The sequence below is a fragment of the Dipodomys spectabilis genome, unplaced genomic scaffold, assembly GCF_019054845.1.
Source record: "Dipodomys spectabilis isolate Male_0828 unplaced genomic scaffold, ASM1905484v1 ptg000032l, whole genome shotgun sequence".
NCBI classification, from domain to species: domain Eukaryota; kingdom Metazoa; phylum Chordata; class Mammalia; order Rodentia; family Heteromyidae; genus Dipodomys; species Dipodomys spectabilis.
The window spans coordinates 22,164,427-22,186,799 of record NW_024870709.1 but is presented as its reverse complement, the minus strand read 5'-3'; the positions used below and the strand labels follow the sequence as shown (position 1 = coordinate 22,186,799).

Sequence of the window (22,373 nt, the reverse complement as noted above, 5' to 3'; positions counted from 1 at the left end):
AAACTCCAGATTTCATCTCTAGGCATTCTAAGACCTAACGTAAGTGGATTTCAGGTAAGATGTGCTAAAAACAAGCAACCCAAAAAACAACAACAAAAAAACATTATCTTGTAAAATTGGTGAGTGAAATCAGAGTGTGGGATTGGTTGGTTTGCATACAAAAGACATACAGGCATTTCATTATTTTGTCTAGATGATTTTAGGAGGGCAATCTTTCCTTGGTAAACAAATCTCAGATACGAAAATATCAGAAAATAATAAGACATGATTAATAAAAGGGATATGACACCAGGTTAAAGAATACATTCCCTAGGTTTCCTTAGAGTAATTCTCATATCAACCTTTAAAAAGTATTCTTGATATAGCTAGCTATTGGTATGCACTTTCCCTTCTGCTAGATGAAGGCTTGACTGGAAAGGTAGCACTATGACAACACCTTGAACTATAAGGTTAAAGTATCACATTGAGAAAAGAAGTAAATGTTGGGCTGGGAAGGTGGCTCTGTGGTAGAGTGCTTGCCTTGCATATAGGAGGCCCTGGGTCCTATTCCTCAGCACCACATAAACAGAAAAAGCCAGCAGTGGTGCTGTGGCTCAAATGGTAGAGCAGTAGCTTTGAGCTGAAGAACTGAGGGACAGCACACAGGCCCAGAGTTCAGGCCCAACAACTGACCAAAAAAACAAAAAGAGGAGGAGGAGGAGGAGGAGGAGGAGGAGGAGGAGGAGGAGGAGGAGGAGGAGGAGGAGGAGGAGGAGGAGGAGGAGGAGGAGGAGGAGGAGGAGGAGGAGGAGGAGGAGGAGGAGGAGGAGGAGGAGGAGGAGGAGGAGGAGGAGGAGGAGGAGGAGGAGGAGGAGGAGGAGGAGGAGGAGGAGGAGGAGGAGGAGGAGGAGGAGGAGGAGGAGGAGGAGGAGGAGGAGGAGGAGGAGGAGGAGGAGGAGGAGGAGGAGGAGGAGGAGGAGGAGGAGGAGGAGGAGGAGGAGGAGGAGGAGGAGGAGGAGGAGGAGGAGGAGGAGGAGGAGGAGGAGGAGGAGGAGGAGGAGGAGGAGGAGGAGGAGGAGGAGGAGGAGGAGGAGGAGATCAGGCTGGGAAGGGATGGGAAGGGGAAACAAAGGAGGCTACAATGCTTGATAAGAAATGTAGTCATTATCTTGTCCATGTAATTGTAACCCCTCTGCACAGTATTTTTACAATAAAAAATAAATAAAAATTAAAAAAATAAAAATAAAAATCAGATTTTTCATGATCTCTAACTGTATATCATGTTATTATCTCTTCATCAGTGAAGAGGTGCATTCTGGACAAATTTTAGAAATTCAAAGCTAGTAATTATCTTAATTCCTACATCAGACGCTTTATTTGCTAATTATTGTGGCTAAATTTTGAAGCAGTTTTTAGTTTGTCTTTTCCTGATTAGTTTATGAAGACCCTAAATTTCAGTGTGGCTTTGTTTATTATGTTCCTATATAAAATACAATGCTTGATAAGAAATGTACTCATTATCTTGCCCATGTAATTGTAACCCCTCTGTACAGTATTTTCACAAAAAAGTATTTTATTTCTATAGTAAAGGACACATTTTGTTTTATTCATTTATTTTTATTTTTAAACATTTATTTGTAAGTAGTTGTACAAAGGTGTTGCCGTAAACCTCCATGCTTCCTGATTGGAAGGGTCAACATCATGAAAATGGAAATACTTCCCAAGGCTCCTATCAATATTCCAACCTCATTCTTGAAGGACATAGAAGAAGCAATCCAAAAATTCATATGGAACAATAAAAGACCCCAAATAGCAAAAACGATCCTTAACAGAAAGAACAGTGCTGGAGGAATATCAATACCAATTTCAAACTCTACTACAAAGCCATAGTAATCAAAACAGCTTGGTACTGGAACAAGAACAGACCTCAGGACCAATGGAATAGAATTGAAAACCCAGAAATGAACCATCTAATAGCCATCTAATCTTCCATAAGGGAGCTAAAAAAATAGAATGGAAGAAAGGCATCCTCTTCAGTAAATGGTGCTGGCAAAACTGGTTAATCACTTGTAGAAAACTAAAGCTAGATCCTTATATATCACCCTGCACCAGAATCAACTCCAAATGGATCAAAGACCTCGGAGTCAAAGCAGACACTCTGAAAACATTACAGGATGGAATAGGAGAAACCCTAGGTCTCCTTGGCATAGGCCAAAATTTTCTTAATAGAGACCCAGAAACAGAACAAATCAAAGACAAATGGGATTGCATGAAATTGCAGAGCTTCTGCATGGCCAAGGACATAGCTAACAAGATCAACAGAAAGTCCACAGACTGGGAGAAGATCGTTACTAGCTGTACAACGGACAAGGGTCTAATATCTAAAATATACCTGGAACTCAAAAAATTAAATCCTCCAACAACAATTCCTCGAAGTAACACTGTCCAATAAATGAGTGGACTAAAGACTTAAAGAGAAACTTTTCTGAAGAGGAAAGAAGGATGGCCAATAGACATAGGAAGAAATGCTCAACCTCTCTAGCCATAAAAGAAATGCACATCAAAACAACATTGAGATACCACCTTACTCCAGTTAGAATGGCTATAATCAAGAACTCTAATAACAACAGATGCTGGAGGAGATGTGGCCAGAAGGGAACCCTACTGCATTGTTGGTGGGAATGTAAACTTGTTCAACCACTTTGGAAAGCAGTATGGAGGTTCCTCAAAAGACTTCACATAGAGCTTCCCTATGACCCAGCAATCCCACTTTTGGGCATTTACCCAAATGATCACAAACAAGACCATACTAAAGGTACCAGCACAACTATGTTTATTGCAGCATTATTTGCCATAGCTAAGATATGGAAACAACCCAGATGCCCCTCAGTAGATGAGTAGATGAATGGATCAAGAAAATGTGTTATATGTATATGTATATATATATATATACATATACATATATATATATATATATATATATATGCACATAATGGAATTCTATGCCTCCATCAGAAAGAATGACATTGCCCATTTGTTAGGAAATGGAAAGACTTGGAAAAAATTATAGTAAGTGAAGTAAGCCAGGCCCAAAGAAACATAGGTCCCATGGTTTCCCTCATTTGCAAAAACTAGTATATGTCTGACAAAAGTAGAAAAGTTCAGATAAGTTGATTTTAGGTGAAATGAACCCCAAGATAAGTATTCAAATGTTTTTTCTTTCTTGTGATTGTTTCTAACATATTTATAAGATGATTTAGTTTTTTGCTTTGAATGTCCCTCCCCCACGGTATTACCCCTGCTTTCATTGTATTTGATGTTGGTATAATTTGTGGAGGGGAAGGGAAAAAACAAATTGTTAAAATAGGGATGCAGATGGACCCATTGCAACAATGAGATGTACAAGATGCTATGTCGAAAAACGAACTTTACAACTTTGGAGGAAGGGAGGGAAGAGGGGGTGTAGGAAGAGGTGGTAAGGTGAAAGAAAGGAGGAGGCAACAATGCTTAATAAGAAATATATTCATTACCTTTCCCATGTAATTGTAACCCCTCCATACAGTATTTTCACCATAAAAATTTTTTTAAAAAGGTGTTGCCATTTAACAAAGCAGTCTATGAATACACTGTATCTGGATCAATGTCACCCCTTTCAACATTCTACCCATGTCTCCTATATCCACTCATTCTCCAACACATATACTGTTAATTTCATTAAACTTTTAGCCTTGTTCTTTACAAATCATTGAGGGGATTCAAATTTAATTCTAAGAAAGAGATTGTTTCATTTTTCTTCCTATCTCTCCATATTTTTTTACATGATACTTTATAATTGTTAAAAGAGAATTGTTCTCTTTAATTACGACATGCGCAGATCTCCTCAGCAATAAAGAACTTTCTTTTACAAAAATCTGGAGAATAAGTGGGGTGCCGGTGGCTCATGCCAGTAATTCTAGCTACACAGTAGGCTGAGATTTGAGGATCATGGTTCAAAGCTAGCTTGGGCAGGAAAGTCCATGGGACTCTTACCTCCAATACACCACCAGAAACTGAGAGTGCTTCTGTGGCTCAAGTGGTAGAGTGCTTGTCTTGAGCTGATGAACTGAGGGACAGTGCCCAGGCTCAGTTCCCAGGCTCAGAGTTCAAGTCCCATAACTGACAACACAAAAAAATCTGGAGACTATACTAAAGAACCAATAACATTATTTTATAGAGTTTTGTAGAAAAATAATAACTTCAAAATTTATGTATTATACATTTAAAAATTTCAATATTTGTTAAGCATAGTCTTCAAAATTTTCTACTTGAATATTTCTGGGAGGTATTTTCTGAGTCTGTTTCTTTCCAGCCATATGATATTTAAATGAAGATGGACATTGTTTCATTTAAGCAGGACAGTTTGGAGCTTAGAGTTGAAGCAAGAGAAGGTTTGTTTTTGCTTTAGCAAATTTATTTAGCTTACATGTACATACTAACTCCGTTAATCATAAACACCCTTTAAGAAAAGCAGTGTCCCCATTTTAGGGAACGAGCTAAGAAATCCTAGTAGCTCAACCTTGAGCCTTTCTCTCTTTAAGTATTTCACTAGTTAATCTCTCCAGAAGCCTGCACTGCACCCCTCTCCCTGTCTTCACCAGGGAATATCCTGTACTTTCTTGCTATGGTATAAAAACCTACATTAAATAAATCATTAAATCCCAGAGACTATAGGTAATGGAAGGCATTCTATATACTTCCATTTCATTGTAATGGTATAGTTCAGTCATTAGGTCCATGAAATAGTAACACAGTCACAGAGGTGCTGTAGCTTGCTGCATTTATGGATTGCCATACTAAATATAATAGCAAGTCCCATATAATATATGACCATGCCCAAATGAAAACTGAACTTATTTCCAAAGAATCATGCTTATAATGTTTAAGGTAAAGGTCAATGCATTAAATTCAGGGCTAAGACTCCTGAAACAGCCATTGTATCTGAATGAAATGTCTGGTTGACATTTATGATGAGTAGAAAATGAACAAATACACTCACAGTGATGGATATAAGCTAATAACAATGTCAATAAATTCACATCATTCGGTTGTTGTATCTTAATCATAGGTGGACTAGTGGGTGTCTATTTTTGTTTCTTAGGCCTAGCACACAGATGCCTGAATTGCATGTCCAGTCCAACAGTGAGACCAAGTGCCATGACACATGAGGTATGGCTTATGGGAATGCAAAGATGGATTTGTCATCAGCCCACTTTTCACACTGATTGCAGAAAAGGTATGAACCTAAACAGCTGTGATATAAATACTTGAAGTTTTAGAGGACAAATATAACTAAATATCATTATTCATTAAAGGTTGGGTAATGTAGTCAGAGGACATGATGGGCTTTCTAAGAAGAGCACTAAGTATGATTAAAATTGGGGGGTAATAAAGAATATGGTGTGTCTGTGACCAACACTAAATGAAGGACTGCTAATCTACTCAAGGATTAGCTAAAAGGGAGAGAAGTCAGGAGATGAAGCTAAACATACATTCCAGCAGAGACCGATCATACAAGAACATTGAATTTCTAGATTCAGGAGCTAGGATTTCGCCTAGTGAGTGAAGAAAATCCATAGAAGTATTTTAAATAAATAAGAGAATTTAAAATTGAGGGAGAATTGCCTCATATTTAAAACAATATATTAGTAAAATGATCTATATGCTAAAAAAGTAAAAAGAAACAACTTATCATATCTCAATTCTTTACAAAAATTTACTCAAAATGGTCAAAGATCTACAAGTAAAGTGTTAAATTATGAAACTTCTAGAGGCCAGAAGAGGAGAAAAATCTTAGGTGAGACCCTTTTATACATTACTCGAAGAGCACCATCCATTAAACTATGAATGATTCTGTTTCTTGGTGGGGTAACAGTATTAGTTGTCATAACTGATGCAGAGAACTAAAATTCTCATATGCACTAAGGAGATGTAAAGTATTGCATCCCATTTAGGGAAGTCTAGAAGCTTCTTATAAAATTAAGCATATCTAGTCATTGCACCCCGTTATGTATTTGCCCAAGGTACCTGAAATGCATAGTTACATAGAAGCCTGTACATCTATGTTCATAGCAGGGTTCCTTTACTGTTTTGGCAGGGGAGGCCATATTGTGGATTGAACTCAGGACCTCCTGCTTCTTAGACCACTTTTTTTCTGCTTTAGGCAAGCTCATTTACACTTGAGCCATACTTCCAACCCTTATAGTTTTAGTTATTTTTCAAACAGGACCTTGAGCTTTTGCCCAGGCCAACCTCCACCTGAGATTTTCCTACCTGTCCTTGATATAGCCTGTGGTTTTATTTACCTAGCCTATGGTTTTATTAACAATCACCAAAATCAGAACCATCTCACATATACTCAAGCACTGACTCCCAAAAGAAAAAATGGTTTGTGTGAACAAAGGAACAATACTTAACAACATAAACAGGATGAAGCTCAAGTGCATTTTGTGAAGCCAATAAAACCAAGCTCAAAAGGCTACATATTGCTAAATTCTACTCATATATTAAGTGAAGTAAACCAGACCCAAAGAAACATAGGCTGCATGCTTTCCTTCACATGTGATTACTAGAATGTGCTTATAAATCTACAAGTAAACCACTGGATGGTTAAAAAAAAAAAACCAAAGTACACTGGGCCATGATAAAACAAACATGTCTCTAGGCATTCACACAGAGTGAGATCAAAGGAAGATATTCTTAGCAAAAGATTACAAAGACACAATAGCTATGTTCATCTGATCACATAAATAATATCTATTGAAATAACTCCAGGAAATGGGAATAAGAGGTTTTTGTTTTCTTTTCTTTTTGTCTCATTTGTTCATCTATCTGCCTTTGGGAGGGCAACAAGTAAGCACAGAAATGGTGGGACCAAAAGCAGGGACACTAGATAGTGTGTTGAAAATGAAGTATACAACCTATGGTGGGGAAAAACTAGGACATAGAGAGGGAAAGAGTGACATTGTTCGAAAATAAATGTACTCTTCATCTGACTTATATAACCCTTCTATAATCACTGTTCCAACAACACTAAAAATGCGCTGAAGAGAATTGTAATGAATAAATTCAGAAGGAAAGACAAAAATAGAAAAATCAACCGTGGTAGGCTGGGAAGGTGGCTCAGTGGGAGAGTGCTTGCCTTGCATGCATGAGGCCCTGGGTTTGATTCCTCAGTACTACATAAGCAGAAAAATCTGGAAGTGGAGCTATGGTTCAAATGGTAGTGCACTAGCCTTGAGCTGAAGCAAGCTGAGGGACAGCACCTAGGCCCAGAGTTCAGGCCCCATGACTAAAAAAAAAAAATCAACCATAGAATATAACAGATGTAATTATTCCAGACTAGATGTTCTTACAGATGATAGATTAGTAAGCAAATGTTTGAGGAAAGTAGGGTATTTCCCTAGTATAAAGTATCTCTGTTCTATACATGTATTATTTACAAAAGTGGAAAAAAAATAAAACACTGCAGTTGTATAACCTAGAAGACACTCCTGAGTCTGTGACATCTATTAATATTCTCAAAATAGGACATGTGGACATCATGTCCTTTCTCATAAAACATAAAGAATACATAATTTCTGCAATATTCCTGCCAAAAATAGAAAAAAAGAAATACAGAGCCTCAGTCTAATCATGAGTAAACAATAGGCTTAGGTAAACTGAAGGACATTTGACAAAAGAAAAAACGCTGGTCAGAATTCAGTACTAGAGAAATGTGTCAAGATCAAAGACAAAGAAAGACTGAAGAATTCTCATTTATGGGGAGAAACTAAGGACATGTAACCTGCAATCCTGGAGTGTAGATTTGAACAACGAAAGAAGACACCAGTGGAAAAGCTAATCAAATATGAATGAAAGTCTGCAGCTTCACCAATACTACTGTACTGGTATTTTTATTTGGTTGTTGTTTCATTTCTTGCCTTTTTTTTTCTTTCCTTTTTTAAGACAAAATCTTGGACCAGGCATGTCTTGAATTCATTATTTCTTTTTTGTTTTGATTTGCATTTCTTTCTTTTTTTTTATTGTGAACCCCTGCTTTCACTGTATTTGATGTTGTTATAATTTGTGGAGGGGAGGGAAAAAACAAATCGTTTAAATAGGGATACAGGTGGATCCATTGCAAAAATGAGTCATACAAGTCATATGTCAAAAACGAACTTTACAACTTTGGTGGGAGGGGAGGAGGGTTAAGAGGGGGGGTGAGGGGTGGATGGGATGGGAAGGGGAAACAAAGGAGGAGGCTACAATGCTTGCATTCATTATTATTTTGTCTTAGCCTCTCAGATGCTATGATTAAAAGCATGGTTACCATTCCTGGCTTATTTCTTGGTTTGCTAATAGTCATGTTTTCATAAAACCTGGGGTAATGAATTGAAGGTTATAGAGAAAATAAATTATTTTCATAACATTGTCTGTCCTTCTGAAATTGTGTCAAAATGAAAACAAAAAATTCATAGTAACATATTTCAAAAACAAAAGCAGCAGTAACATAATATTGGTACCAAACAAGCATTAAAATAGAGTCCTGGTTTCAAACCTTAGTACCAATTAAAAAAAAAAAACTCATGGAATTAAATGAAGACCTTGTCAGAATTCCAATATTTAAGTTCATGGATTTTTTTTTTTAAATTAGAAATCAGGCTGGTTATTCAGGCCTTCAGATGACTGTTAGGAACCTCATGGATTTCTTTAGAAATGATTGATTGTGCTACCCTCTGGCCTGGCAGGTTTGTTCTCATTCTTGTGAATTTATGGGTAAAAATTCATGCATTAAAGATGGATTTATCTAGTTTATCTATAAATATCCCCCAAATTCAGATTGGTCATACCATTCAGAATAAGTTCTATTTTAGAGATGATATGTAAAGATTTTTTAAATCCTTTTTTTTTTTTGGTGCCAGTCCCAGGGCACCAAAAAATCAGGGACTGGGCATTGTCCCTCTACATTTTTGCTCAAGTCTAACACTACCATTTGAGCCACAGCTGTACTTCTGGCTCTTTTGGTAATTAATCGGAGATAAGAATGTCATGGACTTACCTGCCTGGGCTGGCTTTGAACTTCAGTCCTCAGATCTCAGCTTCCTGAAAAGCTGGGATTATAGGCTGAGCCACGAGTGAGTGCCCGGCTGAAATTTGTTTTTATATCATGCTAGGTAGCTTCATTCCATTTTATTTGGCATTAAAAAGTATTAAAAGGAAAACTTTTATATTCATAAAATTGTACTTACCTTCTCTTTACCTTTCTATTTCTTACAATGTTCAGGGTTACCTTCACACTGAAAAACTTGTCATTATATTTAAAAAAAAAACCTGTTCCTACTTATCCTGATAATTAGCTGAATAGTTGAGAGATGAGGGGAACCCCAGAAGGAGGATGGAGGTTAGAGGTAGGTCTAGGGAGGTAATTAAAATGAATGATCTTGAGGAAATCCAGATGCTTAAACACTGAAGGGAATAAATTTCTCCTGAACTCACACAAAGTTTCTTCTCTCTTCTAAGGTGGAAAGTATGCTCTAGCAGAAAGAAAACATGCTGTTGATCCCAATTAGCCCCAAGGATGCTTGAACAGGGTGAGATGCCAAGGCCACTATGCTGTGTCATCTTGTTATTATGTTAAAGCCACATTTGGTCCATCTTATGCCTATGAATATGTATTCTGTGATTATTCCAAAGGGGAAAATACTTTGAGTTATAGTATTTCTAATCCCTTGAGACTCCTGAAATTTCACAAGAACAATTCATTCACTATTTTCAGTAAGAGCCAAGAGTAAATAGAGTAAAAGAAATAAATATAAGTCCCAAATTTATCACTGCTTCTGTCTGAACCTTTCCTCTCAGGTCAGATTTCTTCCTACTTTATTTATTTTTTAATCTTATCTCTTCTACCTCATGGATAGCAGAGCAGCAGTGTCTGCCTGACCTATACACTCCTGAGACCTCAGGATACTCATGACCTTTCTAACTTGGTCTAGTCAGCTTTCTTCTCAGGAGCTATTTCAAACATTTTAGGCCTACCTCAACTGTCTATTTACCATCTCAGCCAATGATCTCACTTTTGACATCACTGAATTTAAAAAAAAAAGTCTGGTAACTCCAGAGGAAAATGGAGCCTTCCAGAGACCGCAGAGTTTATACTTTAGTATAAACTGCTTCATACCTGGCTAAGATCATTTTGATTTCTTTTTTTCTCTTCTAAACCATTGGGGATTTAGTAAAGGAAGAGAAGCATAGTCAACACAAGAGCAAGTTCATTTAAGATGAATGCAGTATATGATTAGAAAAATAAAACCAGAGGTAGACCCAAGAATCTGATTTATGAGGAGAAGGAACTAGGGGTTTCCTCATTCATTGCTGAATAGCTAATGCTTGAGATATTTAAGCTACTTTAGCCTGGCATTTACACATTATTTGAATGAATGAGCAACTTAAAAGACTGCCCACTAATTGCCAGTTAAGGTATCAACAGTAACCTAATTTGTATTGTCAAAGCTATCAGTCTGATTGCAATGTACACATATCTATTGGATTTTAGCCTCATGATGTAGCTAAGGGGTTGGGCAATTAGGAAGGCCCAACCCTTATTGTTGTCGGTTTAAAATTTTATCCTATTACCCTCTCCTTCCCTCATCCCTAGAAACCTGTCTTTCCTCTTGTAGTTGTTACTGTCTCTCTTATTTAGTATGCATGCCATGCTCAATCTCCTCAATGTCTTGGGATATCTCATCCCAAGTTCTCTTGGAAGTATTTAACTTGATGGCGCAGGTAGCTTAAATTTGACATGCCCTAAATTAGAAACCACTAAATCTGTAAATCTGTTATCTGCTATCTCTCCAGAATTTTCTCTTCATCTTTTTATGTACTGCAGACATAGCTATGGAAGTCATTTGAAATGATATCCTCTTCCTTCATTTTCCCTGTACCATTGCTAAGTTCCTATACCATCACTGAAATCTCTTCATTTAGCCTTGAAAATATGTCTTGAGTCTATTCCTTTTTTTCTTTTTAGATTGGCTTATTTAAGATATTTCCTCATTATTTTTCATTTGAGTAGCTGCAACAAACTCTATATTATTTTGCCTGCCACATCTTTTTTCTTTGATGATGTAATCCACCTTGATTTATAATGACATCACTTTATTCTAGTCCTCTTTTGGCATTATTGGGATTTGAATTCTGGGCCATATAAGCCAAATCCCAATCCTTTTAGCTTTGGTTTATTTTTTGCTGGGTCCAGCCTTGGACTAAGCTCCACCCTCATCTGCCTCTTATATAACTGGAACTGTATGCATGAATCACCATGCTCTACTTTTTTCTTTTAGTAGTATTGGGGTTCTGAACTGAGAGACTAAGAAAATCTCTCTCACCACATTAGGCATAGTTTGTTCCACTGAGATTCTGCTTTCTAAAATTACAATTATATAAGATTTCTTTGGTCTTTTCCAGTAGATGGCTCTATACTATACTAATAGTGACTAGATGAACATGCATTCAGTAAATATTTGCTTAATAAGAATGAATACATTAAGGATTACTCATACCCATACAAGTATATATCATACTGTATTAAAAAAAAAAAAACCAGTGTTCTACATTTGTGTTTCTTCTAGTGGACTGTCTTTGGAAAACAAGCTTCTCTAGAGACTGGAGCTGTTTACTGGCTCTCTAGGTTTTAATCAGTGATAGTTTCTGATATCTGCTGGTGTTTGGAAAATATTCTTTTTGGTAAACCAAAGCAATTCCTCTCAAATGTTAAACTACTATAGATTGCAGAGTAGCTGACTATCTGGGCAAAAAGTCTAATATCTCTTAGTAGAAACAGGTTTCCAAACTGTTTTACATCCTACTCTATATATTCTATATCTCTGCTATCATTGCATGTTGACTGCTCTTATGTAAAGGTACATGTTTATGGCTTGAACCCCAGGATGGCAATACTGGCAGTGGTGAGTCTTTAGGAGCTGAGGTTAGTGAAAGATCTTCAGGCCAGTAGGGAAAGAATTCAGAGAGAATAGTGAGGCTTCAAACACCTACTTCTGCATTCCACCATGCTCTGAGTAGTTTTGATCTGCCACATATCCTCAGCATGATTGGTTGCCATACCATAGTCCCTCAATAACGGGGCCCGTCAATCCAGGACTGGAAAGTCCCAAATTGGGAACCAAAAGAAGCCTTTTATGTTACTAATGTTAATTATTACTTTGCAGTGACAGAAAGTTGGCTAATGTAATATCTGGCTGATTTGGCTGACAGAGAAAAAAATTAACTATCGCTTTTCTATTTTCCAGATAAAGAACATACACATTATCAACTTACACTAATGTCCTTTTCTTGTTCTGCTTCTTCCTGAACCCCTCTAACTTCTTGAATCACTAAGATAAATGTAAATTTATTTTAAACTTGAAGATAAGGTGGCAAGTTTTCAGGGACATACTAACATTTTGTGACTCTTTTCTCTTGTCAAAAGAATAGAATTATAAATTATTAGCTAACTTGCACTTTTCAGTCTTTTGGCAAAGAAAACAACTCAAGACCTAATAAGTGGTGTGCAACTTGTGCAAATACAGTTAGATAGAAAGCAGATATATAATGTGGCAATGGTCACAGTGAAAAATCTCCTAAAGAGGTCTACCCGTGACAATGAGAGCTAAATTCTGGGACCTGAGAGACAATTTTTACATAGGTACTATAATGTTTTTGACTGTTTGGAATTTTCCCACCATATCTTTCTGGAAGTAGTACTGTTCTTGAACATACCAAGATGTGTTGGGCATATTCAGAACATTTTGTTACTGCTTCAATACTGTTGTGACCTTTAAGGGTATCTTATGATGCAATGACACAGTGTTTCAGATGCTATTGAGACTATCTTACATTCTTCTTTTCTGGATTATGATTTTGTTGAGAGACAGCTGGTAGACATGAATGTAGTTGTTACACAATTAGTTGGAAGATATACCATTATTTCTCTTTCTCCTGGGTTGCATCATTATGCATTCAAACTGCAGAGCTTAGCTTTCTAAAGTGTAGTTCTTAATAATAAAACTGCAATTTCTTATGGAAAGATAGCTCTAACTCTTCTAGTTATACAGTTAAAACACTAGTGTGTACATTATCTGTTACAAATTGCTACTATTTGTGACACTTATGGCTGCAAAGCTGTCCTCTAACTGATAGCTTCTATTGGTTTCTCCCAGAGAAAAAATATGCTAAACATCTGGTTACAGGCTGATTATTCTCTTTTCCTATCATTTGTATCTTAACAGGTTAATGAAATTGTGATGTGTATCTCATAAAGAGGTTCAACTTTTATCAGAAAATCTTTTTGCATAATACAGTTTTTAATCATTTAGCTTTCAAGTTTAACATAAAATCAGGTATATGTGCAGAGAGCAAAAGTGATGGGAAGAACACTGTGATATAGCTAAAAGACTTGTACACAATAAAATTGTGTATATATTAAGACTTTACAAAAGAATCTTATGAACACTTTATAATTTGTAGTTCTTTTAACCAAGAGTCAATGTATTTGCTTCTCAGACCCCAGGATACTCTCCAAAACTGCCCCTCTAAACCCATTCTGCATCTTTATCTTCATCAGTATATCTTTTTATGCAATGGGGTAGTCTTTAGGGAACATTAATTGCTAGCTATCTCTTAGCTACTTAAGGGCAATCTTGCAGCAATTACCATGTATTTATGGGAATGAGGCATTCATTTATTTATTGCTTTTCTCCTAACAATCCCATAGCACTTTAGTTAAGATGGTAATAGTATGAACTTCAGGCTTATCTTTACGGGAATGATTTCCTTCTCTATCTTCACTCACTGCCTACTACGGTAGTACCACATTCTGCTTCTAAACATTAATGGTAATCACACTCATCAGCATTCTAACCTATTTTTTTTCAATTTCCCTATAAATGAAATGGGATTTTCTTTTTCCTTAAGTTGGGCAAGACTCTTTTTTGTAATAGCCCCACAAAAAATAAAATACCTAGGAGTTAACTTAAGAAGTGAAGAAACTCTAAGATGAAAACTTTAAAAACCTGAAAAAGGAAATTAAAGCAGAACTAAGGAAGTGGAAAAACCTCTCATGCTCCTGGATTGGGAGGATTAACATCGTGAGAATGGAAGTACTGCCAAAGGCTATCTAGAAATTCAATGAGATACCTATCAATATCCCAACCTCATTCTTCAATGAAATAGAAGTAGCAATCTAAAAATTCATATGAAACAATAAAAAGACTCTGAATAGTAGAAACAATCCTTAGCAGAAAGAACAATGCTGGAGGAATATCAATACCAAATTTCAAACTCTACTACAAAGCCATAGTAATCAAAACACCTTGGTATAGGTACAAGATCAGACTTCAGGACCAATGGAATGGAACTGTAGACCTAGAAATGAACCCATGGACATATAGCCATATAATCTTTGATAAGGAAGCTAAAATCCTTATATATCACCCTGCACCAGAATCAACTCCAAATGGATCAAAGACCTCAAAGTCAAAACAGACACCCTGAAAACATTACAGGAAGGAATAGGAAAAACTCTAGGGCTCCTTGAAACAGGTCTTCCTTCCTTCCTTCCTTCCTTCCTTCCTTCCTTCCTTCCTTCCTTCCTTCCTTCCTTCCTTCCTTCCTTCCTTTTGTTTTGGCATTAGGGGTTTGAGCTCAAGGCTTGTTAGGTGAACTCCCCTCCCTCCCTCCCTTTCTCCCTCCCTCCCTCCCTTCCTCCCTCCCTCCCTCCCTTCCTTTCTTCCTTCCTTCCTTTTTCCCCATTAGGGGTTTGAGCTCAAGGCTTCTTAGACAGGTGAACTCTCACTTGAGCCACACCTCCAACTCTTTTTGTTTTAGGTACCTTCATAGTGTGTCTTGCATTCATGTCTGAGCTGGCTAGAATGCAATACTCCTCTTGGTGCTTCTTGCATATGGGATAACAAGTGGGTACTCTTCCCAGCTTTATTGGTTCAGATGAAAGCTAATGAATGTCTTGCTTAGCCTGGCATTAACTGTGATCCTCCTGATCTCTGCAAAATGAGTAGTTAAGATTATAGGCATGAGTCACCATTTGTCACCGAATGACTGGCATACGCAGCCATCATGTTATCCTCAAACTTGGGATGACAGAGATGTACTTCCACATGAAACCACTGGGTGAGATGATTTCTCCTGAAATTTCTACCTTGGTTGCCTTTGAACTACAATCTGATCTCCATCTCCTAAGCAGCTAGGAGTATAGGTTTGAGCCACCATACTTGACTAGGATTGTTTTAGGGAAAAACAAGAAGAGAATTGAGCTGAGAAGAAGAGTTTCTTCATTTTCACCTTATTTTGCAGATGTAGAAATAAAGGATAGAAGTGTTAAATAATTTACTGAGCAATTCACAGATCTTGATGGCACAAATACCTCTGCAGTCTATCTGCCTGGTTATCTATTACTGTGAAACAAACCATTCAACATTTATTGCCTTATGCACCTTTGCGCCACAAGACGACTATAGCTTCAGCCATATGACAGTGGTGGTAGAGATTTGGTGTAGGATTTTAATGTTTGTATGGTCACTTGTGAGGCTGGCATTCAATCTATCAGTGGAGAGCTGAGATGGGGCTGTTGACTGAAGGTCTCTTCTTTATGTGTCCTCATCATTCAGATTGCCCTTCCTCAGAATGGGGCCTAGGTTTCTGGAAGTGGCATTATAAGAAGACAAGAAGACATTTTACATTTCTATGTAAAATGCTTCCAGTTATTACATATAATAAGTATATATACATGCTAATCAAATGGCTAACGCTCAAGTCAATGTGGAGGGCAACTGCATACACATGAGTACTGAAAGGTTACTGATCTTGGGGGGTGTGGGGATAGGAGAAGGGAAAGTGGGAGAAAAAATGCAGGAAGGGGTAACAAGTTCTACAAGAATTGTACTCACTACCTTATATATATAATTGTAGCCCCTCTGGTCATCACCTTGACAATAAAATTAAATTAAAAAACAGCCTACTGTTACACCTGTTGATGAATAGCACTGTTCTCTGCTTTGTGAACTCTCATGAGTTCACACAGTGCATAATCTGCATATCCTGACAAGCATTGCTGTCCAATGCATGTGATGATTCAGATGCAGTCAGTTACATAGGTTTATACTTTCTTGCTTCCAAATATGACATAAAATTCAACTTCACTTAATTGGTCATAAAAGAAAATTCAGATCTGTAAAAGAAGAAAAATCTCCCTCTCAAAGTGCTAAATCATTTTCATGAAAATTTTAATGTCACTCTATGTTGGGTTTTATATGTTTAATTCATTAGTGAATAAAAGAAGAAGAAATATTGTTACATTTTATGGCCAATCATTACTCAAATAGTGAGTGTATAGTTGTGTATTTGTACAGCAAATAGAACTTTTTATTTTTTAAGAAGTTTTCTGTCAAAGAAATGACTTTTATTCCACTGTTTTTTATAAAAGAAGAGAATTTTACTCCAGAAATTATAATCTTTTTCTTCAAGATACATGAATTATAATAATTTATTTCTTTTTCTTTTTTTTTATTGTGAAAATACCAGATAGACATAGGTCCCATGGTTTACCTTTTTTGCAATAACTAGTATATATCTAAGACAAGCAGAAAAGGTCAGATAAGTTGATGTTAGGTGAAATAAACCCCAAGATAAGGACTCAAATGATTTTTCTTTCTTGCTATTGTTTCTAACATATTTATAAGATGATTTCTTTGTTGCTTTGTATGTCCCTCCCCACAGTATATAACCCTTGTTTTCACTATATTTGATATTGGTATAATTTGAGGAGGCGAAGGGAAAAACAAATTGTTTAAAGAGGGATACAGGTGGAACCATTACAACAATGAGATGTACAAGACGTTATGTTGAAAAATGAACTTTACAACTTTGGCGCTAGGAGGGGGGAAGCGGGGGAGATGGGAGGGGATGTGAAGGGGAAACAAAGGAGGAGGTAACAATGCTTGATAAGAAATGTACTCATTACCTTGCTCATGTAATTGTAACCCCTCTGTACCAAATAATAATTTATTTCTAATGCTATTCATGTTAATAAATCCTGTACAGAAGTTTATGTCAAAATGATTTACTCCACATACAGCATTCTTAACTGTATAGGCAATTTATTTCAAAATAGTAGTGTTTTACTTAATGACCTGAAATATTGAAACAGTTTCTTCTATTAGTATTGACATTTAGGAAAATATATATACCCTTTACACTTGAGGTTAAATTAGCACTTACTTGCAGATAATGCCATTTGAAAGCTATTTGGTGATCAATGCAAATTCTGATCATGGCATAGCCTAGTATTCACACAATGAGGATGAAATAAAAAGATAACATCTGAACTAAGTTAGTCTCCTAATGACTGTGGTACAGCTGTTAAGCTAAAAATCTTGGAGAGCTATCTAATAGAAATAATGAAGAAAATCAGCAGCTTACTCTTGGTGACAACACCTTCGAGGCGGATGATATTTGGGTGGTCAAATTGACCCATGATGCTAGCTTCTCTCAGAAAATCTCTTCTTTGTCGATCCATGTGGCCACCTTTCAAAGTTTTAATGGCGACTGGGATCTCTCTTTTCCCTGGTGTCTTCAAACGTCCACTACAGACTTCTCCAAATTCACCTTAAAATAAGAGCAAACACAGTTATTTCTAAGGCAAACACTTCTATTTCATAAAAATCAAATAAATGGTCATGCAGTGCTATCTTTTAAATGGAAAGAACAAAATGGCTTTCTGAAACTTCTTCCTAAAAAATTATTTTTGTGTGATAATATGCTTGATCAATAGCATTTATAATAAATACTGGAATGCATTTTCATATGCTGTACCACATTTTCGTATGCTGTACCACAGAATGAACACTGGGAGTTTTCCTTGATCTGCTGAGAAATTAAGCCTGGAAGAATGGCTTATGCTAATGTAATTCTATGGAAAGCACTTGCTATAGTTCCTGTTCTCAATTCTTACAGAAGTCAAATGCCTGCTCTATTCAGGGAAACTATCAAGCACGTGTGGTTGATTTGATTCCTTGGGCTATATGCCTGCCCTGTACTGACCATTAGAAATCAATGCTGGATCAATTAATGTAAGAATATATTTTTAGTTTTATTAACTATAAGTAGTTGTAAAAAAGAGTTCCAATCAACAAATAAATTTATGAATACAATATATCTTGATCAATGTCACCCTTTTCACTGTTCTTTCCCATCCTTCCCCAAACTATCCCTCCCCTCAATTGTTTTACCTTTGTAGCCTATGAATTAAATTTTATGACAGTATTCTCCTCCTTTCCTCTCTTCATTTTGGACTCACAATTATATGACTGTATTTGCTAAATTAAATGACTATATATGCTGAATTATAAGTGACATGAAGTGCAAATATGATAATCTATGTTTCTGCATTAGTTCTATTGAATATATTATGTATTTATTTATCAAGTATTTAATACATATATATATATATATTACTAGATTGATATGCATTTCAAAGAAGCATACAACTTTGTCTTTATTCTCCCCTGTGAGAAATTCAGCAAGTGAATTTAGATGAATATTTAACTGTAACATTTAGGATTTCAGTGCCATTGCATATAAATTCTGTATTTCTTTTTTTTTTTTTGTTTTTTTATCCTCCTTTGTTTACCCTTCCCATCCCTTCCCATCTCCCACTCCCCCTCACCGCACCCCCCACCCCAGCCAAAGTTGTAAAGTTCGTTTTTTGACATAACAACTTGTACATCTCATTGTTGAAAAGGTCCACCTGTATCTCTATTTAAACAATTTTTTCCCTTCCCCTCCACAAATTATACCAATATAAAATACAATGAAAACAGGAGTTATACCGTGGGGAGGGACATACAAAGCAGCAACAAAGAAATCATCTTATAAATATATTAGAAACAATTGCAAGAAAGAAAAAAACATTTGAATACTTATCTTGGGGTTCATTTCACCTAACATCAACTTATCTGACCTTTTCTGCTTGTCTCAGACATATACTGGTTATTACAAATAAGGGAAACCATGGGACCTATGTTTCTTTGGGCCTGGCTTACTTCACTTAATATAATTTATTCCAAGTCTTTCTATTTCCTAACAAATGGGGCAATGTCATTCTTTCTGATGGAGGCATAGAATTCCATTTCTTAAGCACAGCAATGACTAGAAGACTTCCTGAAGTAGAATTTACTTTGAACTATAAATGACGAGTAGTGTTTAGAAATTCAGGAGAGGTTAGAACATTTAAGCCAGAGTGCAAAGAGGGAATGGAGAAAATTAAGACAAAAATTCAAAGGCCATAAACAGTAAAAAGAATGTATGTGGACACAGAGCTGCATGGAGACTTGGTGGGTTCCCCTGGGAATGAAGGCCACTGGCTTGCTCACTGCTGTGCAATGCTTTCAACAAGCCAGGAATTCTATACCTTTTTTCAGATAATACTAATTATCTGCATTAACATAACAGCATGTTGTCTGATGCCCAGTTTATTCATTCATAAATTAAGGATAAAACTTTTCATGACTCAGTAATGTCCTTTCTCTGCAAGAATATGATTATGATCAAAGTGAGCAGACAGGCGAATGTGCGTATAAACTGTAAAGTGCTCTTCAAAAAGTGCTTCATGTTAAGTCTTTGGGTGAGTGAAAGGACTATAAAATTAAACTTGTTCAATGTGTCTTTTAGTTAGCAGCTGTAGCCAATTGTATAACTGCAAAATGCTCAGGGACATACAAAATTTTGCAATGCCATGGATTTCATTTATGCAGATTTTCTCTGGACTAATTCATCACAGTCAACTAAATGCTGACTACATATGAATACTGCCTTACTTAAGAGTAGATATTAAAATCAAGTTCAACATTAAGTAGGAAGTAATAACACATATCTGTGCTTTCCAAAAATTATTTATATATGTCCATTAGAAATAAAAAAGTTACACTAAGAGATTTTTTTGTAGTGTTTTTTTTTAAAGCAACCACACAAAAAAACACTTAGTAGACTGGGATTTTACAAATAATATTGCATAAATTTGGTGCTAAAGACAAGAATAATGATGTTAAGTTAATGATGATCTCAATTTGTTGGGAGTAGATGTTCATATTTCACAGAAAAATAAAGCTGTAAACCCTCAATTCTGATTATAATAATGCTCTTGATTTTCAAAAGATTTCATTTTACATCTAATAAAATAGTGTTTATCACATTTTCTCAGTTTTCCAGTGAGTTTTTGAATCCTGAGGAAAAACATGTGTGTGTTTTAACTATGTATCCTCTCAGATACATGAAATTTTCCTTACATCACTCTGATTTCTTGTAATGCATGTCTACAGTAATTATAAATGTTTCTATTTATCTCACTTTTTCTTTTACTTTGCCTGAAAAAAAAATCTGCAAGTATTTATAAAGATTCAGCAATAGTCAATGACTCATTAACCTGGCACAAACACATATCTATGTGATTTTTCTATTGACATTTTATAAGTATTCAAATAAACTCCAGTATAATGAAATAAATGATAATTCTGCTGGTATTATTTTAAGATAGAATGGTGGTAATTTTTCTTGATTTTTCTGTTTTGTAAAAATAATGCATCTTATTAACATCAATAATTTTTTTCTTCATGTCAAGCTTTGCATGATCAATCTGTGATCACACTTACTTCATTGGTACTCAACGTGGTTGCCTCAATTAAAGATCTGAGACTTCTGGTGCATTATTTAGATAAAATCCAAAACGCTCAGTTACAGAATATATTGAAGGCCTCACTCGAAGTAGAACTCAATATATGCCTCAGACATATCAGATATAATGAACTGCAATGTTAAAATATAATTTGAGATATTTCCCACATCTGGTTTACTACACTATTGCCCCTATAGTAATAGTATAGACTATGTATACAATTTAACTGAGTAACAGAAATCATTCCTCAGTAAGATCAGGAACAACTATTGAATCCATTGCTAACTCATTGACTATAAGGATATGGTGGTAACTACCATGTTATTTCTTTTTCAATACAATTGTAAGGCTAGGTTTTATATAATACTATCTATCTATCTATCTATCTATCTATCTATCTATCTATCTATCTATCTATCTATCTAATTAACATACACATCCTGTGAAGTAGACACTGATATTATTTATAGAGGAAGAAACTGAGGCAAAGGAACTAAGTAACTTGCCCAGGGTAACACAACTAGGAAGTGGTAGAGCTGCTCCTTGAAGCTAGTTTGTTCCAGAATACATATTTATAAGTGCTAGTCTCTGCACCTTGGCTGTTTATTATTGTTGACAATTTCTGTGCTATTATTCTAAATTCCCATGGATACCCATGGTCTTCAAAGAAACTAATGGGCAGTGTTTGAAAACATTGACTTTGATGTCAATAGATGTATAGAATGATAAAATTATAATCTATAAATTTATCACTGTATTCACTGAAAATGGACACCTGGCTCAAATATGTTGTATGCTAGGATGGTTTGGAAAAATCTCTACAATCTAGTTTCAAGAGAGCAAAGAAAATTATATCTGGGATAATTGTTGTTCTGCCTCTGACAGTGAGTTAACTAACTAACAACCCCAATTGGCTCCCTGGATGATGGTAAAACCTCTCCTGACAAGCAGTTTTGTTGTATATCATACAGGATCTTATTACAATATCAATTACTATTATATTTTCCACATAAATCCCATATAAACTGTGAGATTAGTGGAGAGGCATCCTGGGAGAATCTACTTGGGAGTACCTATCAAGAGTGCTTGGAGACTTTCCAAAATCTCACACAGAAATTCTGCCTTTCCTTTCCTTTCAAACCTTTAGAAACAAAAGAAACAAAGTGCTATGTGCTTGATTAAAAAATTTTTTTTTGGTAGTACTGGGGTTTGAACTCAGGATGTTGTGATTGGCAAGCAAAAGCTCTACTTGTTGAGCAATGCTTCCTACAATTTGTCCTTTGGGTTATTTTTTCAGACGGGGTCTTACCTTTTGACCAGGCTGGCCTGAGACACCAATACTCCTACTTATACCTCCCGTGTACATAGAATTACACTCATGGCACCACCGTGCCTGGTTTATACGTTGGAATAGAATCTTGTTCTTTTTTTGCCCAGATTGGTCTTCAACATTGCTACTCCCCATCTCTATTTCCCGAGTAGCTGGGGTTATTGCTGTGTGAAACTGTGGCTAATTTTCCCCCCAAAACTTAAAAAAATTACAACCCTCAGGTGTGATGAAATCTTCTCTTCTTTACAGTTGCTGTTCCCCCAATAAAAGTGTTCTCTACCAGCAGTTGGTGACGGTACTTCTTTATCA

At 36.1% G+C, this 22,373-nt stretch overlaps 1 protein-coding gene across 2 annotated transcripts in view; it reads right to left on the bottom strand.

Moving 5' to 3' along the window:
* Epha6 (EPH receptor A6) overlaps nucleotides 1-22,373 on the bottom strand; it is a 732,346-nt gene that overhangs the window by 173,877 nt on the left and 536,096 nt on the right. For both annotated transcript variants that reach the window (XM_042676999.1, XM_042677000.1), the window contains exon 11: nucleotides 17,485-17,670. In XM_042676999.1, the coding sequence (XP_042532933.1) occupies nucleotides 17,485-17,670 (186 nt within the window). The remainder of the gene's footprint in view (nucleotides 1-17,484; nucleotides 17,671-22,373) is intronic.